The sequence below is a fragment of the Sander vitreus genome, chromosome 10, assembly GCF_031162955.1.
Source record: "Sander vitreus isolate 19-12246 chromosome 10, sanVit1, whole genome shotgun sequence".
Lineage (NCBI taxonomy): Eukaryota > Metazoa > Chordata > Actinopteri > Perciformes > Percidae > Sander > Sander vitreus.
The window spans coordinates 15,436,167-15,448,876 of NC_135864.1; the positions used below are offsets into that span (position 1 = coordinate 15,436,167).

General features: G+C 41.1%; 1 protein-coding gene across 1 annotated transcript; it reads right to left on the bottom strand.

Moving 5' to 3' along the window:
* Positions 1–1,980: 1,980 nt before the first annotated feature.
* zdhhc24 (zDHHC palmitoyltransferase 24) lies at positions 1,981–6,462 on the bottom strand. The gene is made up of 3 exons (XM_078260502.1): positions 5,872–6,462; positions 4,892–5,169; positions 1,981–3,580 (listed from the first exon to the last, which is right to left on the bottom strand). Exons 1-3 carry the CDS (start codon positions 6,174–6,176, stop codon positions 3,288–3,290), a joined length of 876 nt encoding a protein of 291 aa, XP_078116628.1. The 5' UTR covers positions 6,177–6,462; the 3' UTR covers positions 1,981–3,287.
* Between the last annotated feature and the right edge of the window lie 6,248 nt (positions 6,463–12,710).

Below are 12,710 nucleotides of genomic sequence, written 5' to 3' on the forward strand. Positions count from 1 at the left end.
ATTGCTATATCATCGTCTGCAACATCCAGCAATTGCCTCATTTTAGCATTCAGGTCCCTCTGTTGGCTGTGAGCATAATCAAGCTCAGTTATTTTCTCAAGCATCTCTGTTGGTGTCCTACACACACACACACACACACACACACACACACACACACACACACACACAAAAGCTATGAGTGTATAAAAAGTACAATTAGTAAGTGTATTCATGTACACTAGCATGTCCACATGCCAACACACACACACACGAGATCAAGTTCCATACAGTGCCATTGCAATATTTTTTTGTGTGTGGGTTTATTCAGTGAACATCACTCACATATTCTCCTCTGTGACATCCATCCTGCTGGCTTACTCCTCCGTGGTGCTTCTGATCGACAAAGGTCCACCAAACAAATTACCATAAGGAGCAAAACACGACTTGTAAGCTATATTTTCCGTTTTCTTCCAGCCTTTATTTAATAAAAAAATTAATTATTTTTGACAACATTTATGACTGTAGTCCATTGAATAGTGTTGACGGTGTGAATCTCTCAATGTACAACTTTTAAGGATAGACTAGACTGATCCAGTTAACTTATCTAACTAACAATAACATTAACATTACTTGTATAACATAGATTAATTATTAAGACACTTTGCATAAAGCAGAAATCCCTGCAATGAGAAGCGCAAAAATATCTTAGCCATTTTCCAACCTTTCAAGGCTGTTTTTACCTGACTAAAAAAAAAGAAGAGAGATTCTGGGATTGAAATGACTCCCAGTTTATTAGTGGGGGCACTTTGACAACATCTTATTATATTTGAAAAAGGCTATTTTAAAAGTAGCTAACGTTAACTTTCCATAGCTAGCTAGAGTTATCCAACTTTGGTTACAGTCACATTTTAAAAAGAACTGAGGTAATGTTAGCTAAAACTCATCATTGATCAGCTAGCTTAGCTAAATTGCTAACAAGTCACATACATGTGAAAGTAACGTTACGTGTTGGAGAAAATTATTAGTGTTTTTCAATACTTGTTGACACCCTTCATTAATGTTTTACAGACTCAGTTAGCTAGTAACATTAGCTACATGCTACCATTAGCTAGCTAACGTTTCTCAGTTAGCTAGCATGATACCACCCATACAAGTTGACCAAAGGTTTGCATAATACTACAACTGCTAATGTTTTATACTTATATCCGCTTTAAAATGGACAACAAAAATGACTTACCTGCGAGTAACTCCAAACTAATAAGGTTAAGCTAGAGACTGTGGTCTAAAGTGCAGCAGCTAAATTGTAGTTCTGGCTGCTAAACCAAGCGCAGGAAGCCTGCGTTGCCAGGTTACCATGCACCTGGCACTAACCTGGGTCGCCTTCAGGCCTTTATTTTTTCTTCTTTATTTATTTTTATGTATTTATTGTAAAAAGATTCAGCCCCAGCCCAGACAAAACGGTGGTGTATGCAGAGCACGTAGTTTCAATTCACACCATGGATGTAGTTTTAATAATATGTTTTACACCCTTTCGAGGAAACATGTCGTTGGAAAACCGTAGCAAAACGGTTTTTAAATTCAACGTGCCCCTGTTGAGAAACGAAATGTTTGAGAAGACAGGCTCTTGGTGATTAATTAAACGGTCTGTGTTGGGTTCACTGCATTAGAATGAAATTTGAATAGGTATATTTTACTCAAGCGTCCATGTTTAAAATTGTTGGAACTGCAAAAAACACGTTTCAAAGTCACAATTTTACTATTACACCACGAAATACATAAAATAAAATAATTAAATTAAACGTTTTTTCAATGGTTCCATACTTCCCTTGAAACAATTTATTTAAGCACTTTCAAATAGCAAAACCAAACATGTGACCCATATGATATAGCACAAAAAAGGCAGACATAATCAAACTATTAAAAAATCTTTTTTCTGCAATGTAAATTCAGTGTAGGACAAAAGCTCATGTCAAAACAATGGCTTGTAAAAAAAAAATATATATATATATATAAATAAAAGAGGGGAAATTGTACTGAGGTAACAGAAGTCCATTTGGCATCAAGCTGTGAGACATGTTAGCTGTGTCCCAAATCCATACTATAAACTAAATCAAAGCAGGTTTTGAGTATGGAGTGTCTTCTACATAATCTAAACAGTGAGGTGGAACAGCTCCAGGAACACCTCAGAAAATAAAAATAACTATACATTTTTTTTGAACATTTTCATTCTATTGTGTCAAACATATTGTATAAAAAGGTAATGATTTCCCGTATACCTACTGCAAAAACAGGATATTGTAAAGATTAGTATACATTATTTACTGTGTACAATTAGTATGTAGTAGGGAATTGGGACACAGCAGTCAAGTCAGTACACGTCATGTTGTTACACTGTAGGTGTAGTTTGTAGTAGTAAATTACTGACTGAAACGTAATGTGAAACATCAAAGACTGTCCAAATGTGCTTTCTACATAAGTAGATTTTAAATGCTGTATTCACTAAATTACTTTACATTAGTCTGTAAATTGCAACATTAGATTTTACACCATGTAAAATTTCTGTTGATTGTTTTCTTACACATATGTTGTCAACTCTTGTGAACACCCTCTCAGTGTTCTCATCGTCTCACTTGGTGCAACAATTTCCAGTAAAAAGCTCTGTATAGTAAACTCAGCTGGAGCTCAGGAGTGGATGTAGACAAGTGGAAAGCACATCATGATCCGAGCAACTAACACACAACTGCAGATTTAGAATCCTATGGAATATTGAGGAACAGTGCAAGCCAAATTTGTATGACCTTAGGCAAAAAAATCAGTACGAGAAAGGTCCATTTAAGTTGTCCTCCCAAGAGGATGACTACCCAGGAGTCATAGTCTGTAGTTGCAGGTGCTTGTTAACAAGGATTTAAAATCATACATTTCTCATGATCAATAAAATACATTCCCATTTCAGTGATGTTTACATATATTTTCAGGGCTCAGTATTCCTGAGGAACAATGCTAATTTCTGTGTTAATACTCTGAGGCAATGAGTGTTCAGTACAGATTACCTTTAGGTCAAGGTCAATATACCTTCCAGAGTCGACCCATCATTTCTTTGTTTCAGCACAGGTAAAGACTACGGAGAAAATACCGGTAGACAGTTACACCCATTAACATCTTACACAACCACACACTGGCTTCTTCCCATCCCAAGCTACCTCTTCTTGAACTGAGGTGATCTTCCCTGCCGCTGCTGCTCCCGATAACATTACCCATCACCACTAAAGCAAAGACATGCGGCTTGTTAATATTCAGACCTTCAGCTGTTACCGGGTGGGTTCAAGCAATCCTGTGACCTGGAAGTTTATCCCATCTCCAGGCACAGGTGATGGGAGGAGTGGGCAAAGCCAGCAGAGGTACCAGCGAAGGCCCAGAGCGTGACGCAGGTTGCCCAGGAGCCCGAGGTTGTAGGGTCGGCGGGTCGAGTACCACTCCCTTGTGGTCTGACCCCGAAACATCAGGAAGAGATGGAAGAAGAAGAAGGCAGACACCAGCAGAAAGCCCACCACGCATGTGTCAGCGATGAAGGCAAAGGCAAAGGCATGTGCTGAGACTTGCCCTGGGGAGAGAAGGGACAGCAACACTGATTAAATCACAGCCAGTGATAGAAATCCAAGCTAAGGTTAAATTTTTACATGAAATAGATTTGGTTATATTCCTGGGATCCATTTCATCACAAACAACTGAACTGATGTGTCAACGAGCATACATAAACCATCTGCTGCATTAAAGTTAAAGAGAGCTGTGGGGAAAGTAACTTTTAATGTATTTGCATTCCTTATTACCCCCAGTTCAGCCCTTAAAGTGTCATTCAAATGTATTTATGAATGTAAGTTTCCCTGCAGACCACTGTGGGTGATTAATGGGACACTTTGACCAGAGCTTTCTCTCATGCGAGTTCTGGCCGATGAAAATAGAGCAGACAAGAACTTAATGAAGTAGGCAGCACACAACATCTTCTGCACATCTGTCCATCCTGGAAGAGGGATCCTTCCTCTTTTGCTTTTTCCTGAAGATTCTTCCATTTTTTCCCCTCCGCTTTGGGGGGATGTTTTCCTTAACTGAGGATCTAAGGATAGAGGGTGTCGTATGCTGTGCAGATTTTAAAGCCCCTTGAGGCAAAATTGTGATATTGGACTGTGTAAATTAAATTAAATTAACTTAAAGTGCTCATATTATGCTCATTTTCAGGTTCATAATTGTATTTAGAGGTTGTACCAGAATAGGTTTATGTGGTTTAATTTTCAGAAATTACCATATTTTTGTTGTACTGCACATTGCTGCAGCTCCTCTTTCACCCTGTGTGTTGAGCTCTCTGTTTTAGCTACAGAGGGAGACATCTCACTTCTGTACTATCTTTGTTGGGAGTCGCACATGCGCAGTAAGTACTGCTAGCTTGTCAGTTGCAGAGTATGAGGGTGCGCCATGCTAGCAGCTAGGCGAGCATTATAACGTCTGTTACAAAGTGACGCACGTTTGTCACGGAAGTAAAGGCTGGACTACAACAGAGAAGTTTGGAGCAGTTTGTGAACAGTGTTTTCTCTGGAAGATGGTAAGTCCCTTTGGGGTGGACTTTGGGCTTTTTCACTTTGTAAACCTATCATGTGCACAAAAAGATATATAACAATAAAGGAAAGGGGAAAATTCAAAATGCATAATATGAGCACTTTAAAGCAATGGCATTTGCTGTGTTTGTGATGGCACATTTAAATAGTAAACTAGACTCAAATAAGTCAATCTTTGAGGTGCAAAAATTACAAACAAATGAGTGTGTACAGTATAAGTAACGCTGGTAAATGCCACAACTAAGGAAGGAACTAAGGAACTAAGGTAAAATTGAAAAACCAATATTGCACAAACCAGATCCTACCTGAAACTAGCATGATCCAGGGTATGAGCAGCAGCAGGACACTGTGCATAGTCACACCCTCTTTCAATATGACAATGAAGACCTCTGCATTCATCAGAGTGGCGTACAGGAGCCCCGACCACATAAAAAACAAGCAGCACAGGAAGTAGCGGTAGTTACGGAAGCCCACACACTGGCCAAAAAAGACGCAGTGGTGATCCCGCCGCAGAACACACACTTTGCAGTCGTAGCAATGGGAGCAGCGAGGAGGAGTATGTGTCTCGCATGTATAGCAGTACCTGTGTGGGAAAAATGAGAGAAAACACTGTTATTTACAGTCAGATATGCTCCTAAACAACATTTACCTCGGCACAGTTCTGGACAGCCAGGTGAGCTTCTCTAAAAATAGAGTATATTTTGCTAATTTTATCTTCTTAGGAAATGTAGTGTAGTGTTAATCAGCAAATGTAAGAACTAGTGCACAGAACTATTGTTAAGAGTATTTTAACTTGTCTGCCTAATACAGTCACCTAAACTATAGCTCTAAGAATAAACTTTCTAGGATTCTAAACGGCAAGCAAAATAATTGACAAACCCCAAAAAGCCCTTAACTACGAGGAAGAAAGCAGGGCATATCCATAGAGGGTAAAATGGAAATGGGAAATGAGAAATAGGAATATCCTGGCAGATAGCTCCCATCCTCTCTTCAGCCAGTTTGAGCTCCGGGAGGCGCTGTAGAGTCCCGTTGGCAACTAAAAATGTATTCAAGCAGTCCTTCATCCCAAGTGCCATCAACATTTTTAACTCAACAAAATGACTGATGAGATTTAAACCACAGACATGGACATTAACTGATTTTTAATGTGTAATATGATCGATGTGTTTTGTTTTACTAACTGCTTGTCTGCTTTTAATGTTTTATGTTGTCACTTGTGCTTGGTGAATCGGACAAATGTCCACCCTGGTGGACAATAAAGATAAAGCTGCTGCTCCTTCCTTACCTCCACCCCTGGCCCATGCCCTGTCCTCCCAGGAACACCCCCTTTATGCTGGGGCTGGTTCTGAGGAAGAGCACGGCGTTCCAGCAGATGTTTCCCAGCATGAAGTACTGAGCCAGCAGGTGGACCGCTTTCCACCAGGCGGACCACACCGTCTTATTCTGGTCCGCCTCCAGCGAAGGCTCGACCAGAACCAGGTAGCTCACCTCTCCGGTGATTGAGAAGACCAGGAAAGTGTTGAGGACCACGGGGAGGTGGCGACACACCCTGTCGACCCTGAAAAACACCCGACTCGCCAAACTCGTCATGTTTCCTGCCCGTCCAGTGTCCACCTCTCTGTGATGTGACAGCTCAAAGGGCGAGGACGGATTTGACAGACGCACTGTAGTAACCGTTGGTTAGCTTAGTTAACCAAATAACCGCTCTGTTAGCTTTCTCTTCGAGGTTAAATTAACCGCACGGTATCAATAATAATGTATGTAACTTTCGGACAAATTAATGTAATGCAAGAGATGAAATGTGACGCTGTTAAAGCCTCCCTCCCTACCACGATCCGCTGGTGGTGGACGGAAAACGTGTTACATGAAAATACATCCGCGGTGCAACAACATATTGTGGTTCCGCTCTGGGTGAACGATCGTGTTCCCCTTTTAAAATACAGATACAAAAAAAAAAATTAAGTCTATTTATTTGTACTTAGCCTATTTGTGCTTATGCTGCGTTATTCTACACCCCAAAAAAGGTTGCGCATACATACATCAGCCTGCTGCTGTTTCACATGCTCTGCTTTGCTCAGTGTATTTTTGTTTGAAGAGAAACATAAGAAACTTTAAAGAAACAAGAAAAAAATAAACCTGTTCCCTCCACCTAACCAGAATCCACCTATGGGCTCTGCCATTACAACCCCTAAGGGGGATATTGCCTTGATACCACCTTGCTGTATATAAAATAGGCTTGACCAGGGGCAATGCTAGAAAATCTGGGGGCCCTTAAGACCTCTTATTTGAGGCTCTTAAATAATACAGAATTTCTGGCATGTTCCCCATCCCTGTCTTGATGCCAAAAGTTATAGCATATTACCATATCTAAATAAACTTAGCAGTAATATTTTAATGTGAGTTGTCTATCTAAACTATTATCATTTCTCATGTGAAGGTGAATGCAATTTGCTTTAAACCAGAGGTGCCCACTTGTGGTCCTTAAGAGCCCCTAAATTGTCCATCTACCCCAATACTGCACACACCTGATTAGCTCATCTGTCTTGTGTTCTAGGTAATCAGATGTATAGGTTGAGGAATATACAGTGCTAGGGCTCTCCAGGACCAGAAGTGGGCATCACCTGTATGATGTAATTTCCAATATATGATTTACAAATATAAGAGGAATACGTGTTAATAAAATAGGATGTGTGTTTCATTGCCAAAATAAAGCTGTTTCAGATGGCTCAGATGGCAGGACAGGGATGTTTTCTATAGCTCCTCCAATGAGGTAGAATTTAGTTCTGAATATGTTGCAATGAAGTGCCATATCAATGGGTTTCAATATTTTTAAGTACAGATTAATGGGACACTTTGACCAGACCTGTATATGCAGTAAGTGGATGTTTCAATAACTTTGTTACCTGTGTGGCATTGAAAAACTCTGATAAACTCTGCAAAGGCTCATGAGTACATTGTGCAATGCAAAAATAATCTTTTTATTGTTTGTTTTTTAATCTTGTTTTATTTATTTATTTTACTGCTGCTGCCCTGATTGACACAAACATAATTTTGTTGTGTTCATACAATGACAATAAAATATCTTGACTCTTAAAAAAACTTTCATTACTGATTAACCCCATTATCACGCCTATGTGTGGATGGGCAGCATGTCTCTCGTCCCTCCCCCCCTCCAAAGCGCAGACTTTAATCCATGATAATCTCTGCATCCACTGATCGCCTGCAGTCATGGCTGCATCGAGGGAGAATTTACTGTCTCTTGGACATCTGACAGGCACAGAAAGAAACACTTTCACAAAACAAAGAGAGCAGAGTCTAAAAAAAAGGTAAGCTCTTTGAATGCTGCCATGAGGTCAGGTGGGTTTTAATTGTTTTTATATAAGTAATTAAAATAATACAATAATTATCATTACAAACATAAATTACCACAGTACAAATAGACTACTAATACTGAGGTACTAACATAGACTGTATGGGTACTAAAGAGGGAGCGCATAATATATATGTGTGTGTGTGTGTGTGTGTGTGTGTGTGTGTGTGTGTGTGTGTGTGTGTGTGTGTGTGTCACAGGTTAAGATGCTGTATTATGATGCACTCATGTCTCTTCATCTGTGTCATCAGGCCTGTGCTGTTGCAGCCAGACTTTTTATCTCCTCAGAGTCATCATCAGCCGTAAGTGCACATACAAAAGGCATGTGCATCATAGTGTATGTTGGTGTAAATGTTATGAATCTCTGACACTGTGTGTGTGTGTGTGTGTGTGTGTGTGTGTGTGTGTGTGTGTGTGTGTGTGTGTGTGTTGTGTGTGTTTACTGTAGCGAGGTAATACATCTGCAGCAGCGCTGGCAGGAGCTGAAGGAGAGAGAGCTTAAAGCCCAACAACACAACAGGCTGCTGCTGCAGCAGTTTGACGAAGCCCAAGACACACTGAGCAAGATGATAACTCTCACTGCTGCCATGAAAACTATTCGGGTGCACAGACACAAACACAACACACAATTCCCATCTGTAAATCTATCTGTTTACCCCTGCCACTGTGAAGCTCTGGTGCTGAATCTTCTTCTTGACCTTTGACCCCTTCAGAAGGAGTATGAACGGTACTTGGAGGAGAGCTCCCCCCGCTGGCAGCAGCAACTCAAGGAGAAAACACAGGCTGCTCAGAGGAAGGTACAAGCGAGTCACAGTCACGCTTCACAAAGTTTGTGGCCAACGCATACAGCTGGTTCTGTCATTTTAAGAGAGCCATCAAAATATAAAAAAAAAATCCTCTCTTCTTACACTCAAAAAGGGTGAACTGAACAACTACAAAATTAGAGGATGTGCAATACAACAGCACTTTCCGCTCCGCCTCTTAATCATAATCATTGTAACCGTTTCTACCTCAACCTGCCTGATGTAAAGAGTGTTTGTCAAAAAGCTATCTGAAAATAATCTTTTATACATGTAAAAGGCATTTCTGTTGACCTTTTGCTGCATGCCTAGCAGCTCTATTTCTGTGACAAAAATGTTTCTTTAACAGAGGACGGAGGAGTATTTGAGGTCATGTCTAAAGAACACAGAGGACCATGTGACAAAGTCCTCTGCCGATCGACCTTCACTTTCACAAGGTGTCCTCCTCTTCACTGACTTGACCACAACAATACAAATTTTTGTGACTCAACATTTATTCTTCAATGTTAATGGTGTGTTACAGAGACATACAAACTCTTATGTAATATGTATCTTTGTTAGCAGGGCCTTCCACAATGCCAAAAGAAATTGCCGCACCTCCAAAGCACTACAGCACAAACAGCCACTTAGACTACAACCAAGATGGCTCCCCTCATCTCCCCTATATGCAGTCTTCCAGGCAGACCTATCCTCAGTCCCAGACGGCTAGGTTTCCTGTCAGAGCACCCTATCAACCTCAGGGTTCCTCTCATGTCCCTCCGTCGTTCCTCCCACCACGCATCTTTCCACCTCCTCACTCATTCCAGCTCAACCACCTCGCCTACACACCTGGTCATCATCACCCCAGCCCCAGGCAAAACCCCCCAGGCTGGGCTTCCCTGCAGCTGGACTACCCCTGGTCCTGGGCTGCTGGTGCGGCTGGGATCCCTCCAGGCTCTGAGCCTTTGTGGGGTCAGCTGTACATGGAGGAGCCTCCTCCTGAGATGGGGGTGTCACAGGTGGCGCGGGAGGAGGCTAACACAAGCCGAGCACCAAGCTCAAAGAGAGAGAGAGGTGGTGGAGACAGGAGCAGTCATGCATCCCAGGAGCTGGACATCAAACCAGGTGGGAAAGGAAAAATGTGACAAGTCGAACTTCAGTGTTTGTAAACTCATCTTATGCATTTACTCTTCCTCCGTAGATATTTTCAGTCACCTCGATCTGATATGTCATTTTTGTGTCCAGTTCGTCTGTCCGATGGCCATGCAGAGAGCAGTGAGAGCAGTCAGGTGAGCAGAGAGAAGAGGAAGAAGAGGCAGGAGAGAGGAAGATCACAGTGTTCCTCCTCAGACAGAGAAAGATGCAGCTCTCAGAAGTAAGTAATATTCTCTATACATATTGTCTATAATATACAGTATATGGTAACTTCACAACAAAAATCAGACAATGCTGCAAAACAACTAACTCTAAACTATGGGACTTTGGGATAAGAGAACTATGAGAGAAGTACTTCCTTTCCTACACACATAGTATATTAGTAATGAATTGTAATACACACAAAAAGAGAAGAGTACAAGCACAGCATACCTCATCTTTCATTTGAATAATTTATAGTCTTGAAGAGGTAAAACTATGCAACTTTTCACAATAAAAAACAATACTCCAACTCTTGGGGGGGGGGGGGTCCTGACCTCCAGGTTGGGAACCACTGTTCTGCCTACCATACAAATCCACTTATACACAAACCTATTATACTTATTCTGCATATTTTTCCTTTCCATCCATTACTCATTTAAGGTCATCTAGGACTTCCAGTGCCATTGTCATTGCTGCAGTCACAGTGGCCCAAAGCTCCGAAAGTGACAACTCATCAGTGAAAGGCAGAACCAGCACTAGTAGGGGGATGAGGAGAAGTGGGGGGCTTGTAGTTGAATCACCAAGGGCTGAGAAGGTAGCAAAGGGAAGCAAGGGAGTTGACTCAGGGAGTCACAAAGAAGAGAGTCAGTCTACTAGTGAGGACTTACAGAGTCTAATTGAGGAATCCAGGAGTGAAAAAGTGGGTAATCAAAGTCCTGACGACAAATCTGAGAACTATAGAGAGGAGTCTGCATCCCAGAGAGAGGAGCAATCAGGAAGTGTTAGTATAAGGATTGAAAACAGAGGTGGAGCTGAAATGGAAAAGCAGGAGAGTAGCAGGTCTGAACAAATCAGTGGAAGAGAAAAGGATGAGGAAGATCTAGGAGATGATGGTGATGCTGAAGAAAAAAAGAACAGTCAGACAGATCAATCAGAAAAAAAAATTGGAGATGGAGAGAAAGCGAAGAGAAATGTGGAGGATAATGATGACGCTTCCGAAAGAAAGAATAAAGTAGAGGAAGAAGAGGAGACAGAGGAAAAGGATGAGGAGTCAGAGGAAGAGGGTGATCATGAAGAAAACCAGTCAGACAGGTTGAAGAATGAAGATGGAGAGAACAGACAACAGGGTTCTGCATCTTCTCAGGATGAAGAGGTGGACGAGGATGAGCGCGAAGGAGGTGAGGACAACATGGAAGAGGACGGGGAGTCAGATGAAGAGGAGGAAGGAGCGGGGGAGGAGGAAGAGGAGCAGAGAAGAGACGAAACAGGAGAAGCTGAGAAGGAAAGCGATTCAGAGGACAGTATCATCTCACCACAAGACAAGTAAGATAATTAATAATCAATTAAATGATCTTAATCACAAGCCACAGCACCTGAACTTTAAGCAATTTGGTGTTTTCAGATCTAAAAAGATGCACACTATTGCAGAGGAGGCAAGTGAAGATGATGATAATGAGGAGGGGGGATCCTCAGACGATGACTCAAATGAGTTCAGTGATGAGGATGATGTCGAGCGTCTACTGGCACCTCAAGAACAATCACAGAAAAAAGAGTGAGTTCTGATTTTACTTCTCTGAAGGAAAAAAACTACACCCAGAAATATGCATCTCACTTTTTTTATTGTACGTTTTCAGGGAAAAGGATCCAAGAGCTGATGAGAAACCCAAAGGTACAGTTTCTTCAGTCTTTACAATTAAAAGACGGATTAGCTATCTACAAAATAAACCCTTACTTTTTGAAAATGTTGATGCGTTTGATTTCTTTTCCAGCAATTTGTGACGTGGACATTTTTCAAGTGGACAAATCGACAAAATCGGATCACCCAAGTGACTCTGATGAGTTTGACAACTTTTATGGCTAAATGTGTTTTCTCTCAACTGCCAAAACTCAAGAATAGGACAAAAATTCTACCTCACAATTTAGTTACATTTGAGAACTATATTAAACAACTTCTAATGTTGGTGGTTTTGTTTTTCGTTTCCTTCTCCTTCAATCAGTGGCTTAAAAAAACAGATATAATGCTGTGACAAACAGTAGATGTAAGAATAGTACAAAAAACAATACAAAGAGTGACAATAATTTATTGAAGAGATTGTTATTGCGGTTGTGTCTGTGTGACTGATATTCCACCAAACTGACACGTTTGCCATATAAAAATACACCAGATGCTTTCAACAGTACAGTAAAGCTTTTGTTTACATATTTTACACACGGCGCTCAAAGCTGCTTGCACACTGGTCCTGGTTACGAGCATTCAAAAATTGGAATTTCCTTTTAGATTTTCACCACCTGAGCAGCCAAACAGGGGCTCCCTCTCCTCCCGTCGTCTGATGCAGCGCTGCGCTGAATGAGCAACCTGCCATAGGTCCCGCCCACCTGGCCTTTGGTCAGCCGTCCAGGATTGACACATACACAGCCGACCACATCCTGAGGTTTTAAAAAGACATTATGTATATACAATAATCCAAAAAGAAAACTACCCATCACCCTTTTCGAGAATGGTTTATAAAAAAATTCTTTACAGAAGTCAACATTATGTTTAAATTGTCAGTGGCTTAAAAAAACAGATATAATGCTGTGACAAACAGTAGATGTAAGAATAGTACAAAAAACAATACA

Bases quoted from the DNA above. Each gene is read 5' to 3' on its own strand.
- zdhhc24 (XM_078260502.1), bottom strand. From the start codon at position 6,176: ATGACGAGTTTGGCGAGTCGGGTGTTTTTCAGGGTCGACAGGGTGTGT. The intron at 5,170-5,871 runs GTAAGGAAGGAG...TTTCCCACACAG, and splicing joins GGCATGGGCCAGGGGTGGAG to GTACTGCTATACATGCGAGA. The intron at 3,581-4,891 runs GTAGGATCTGGT...TTCTCTCCCCAG, and splicing joins CTGGATCATGCTAGTTTCAG to GGCAAGTCTCAGCACATGCC.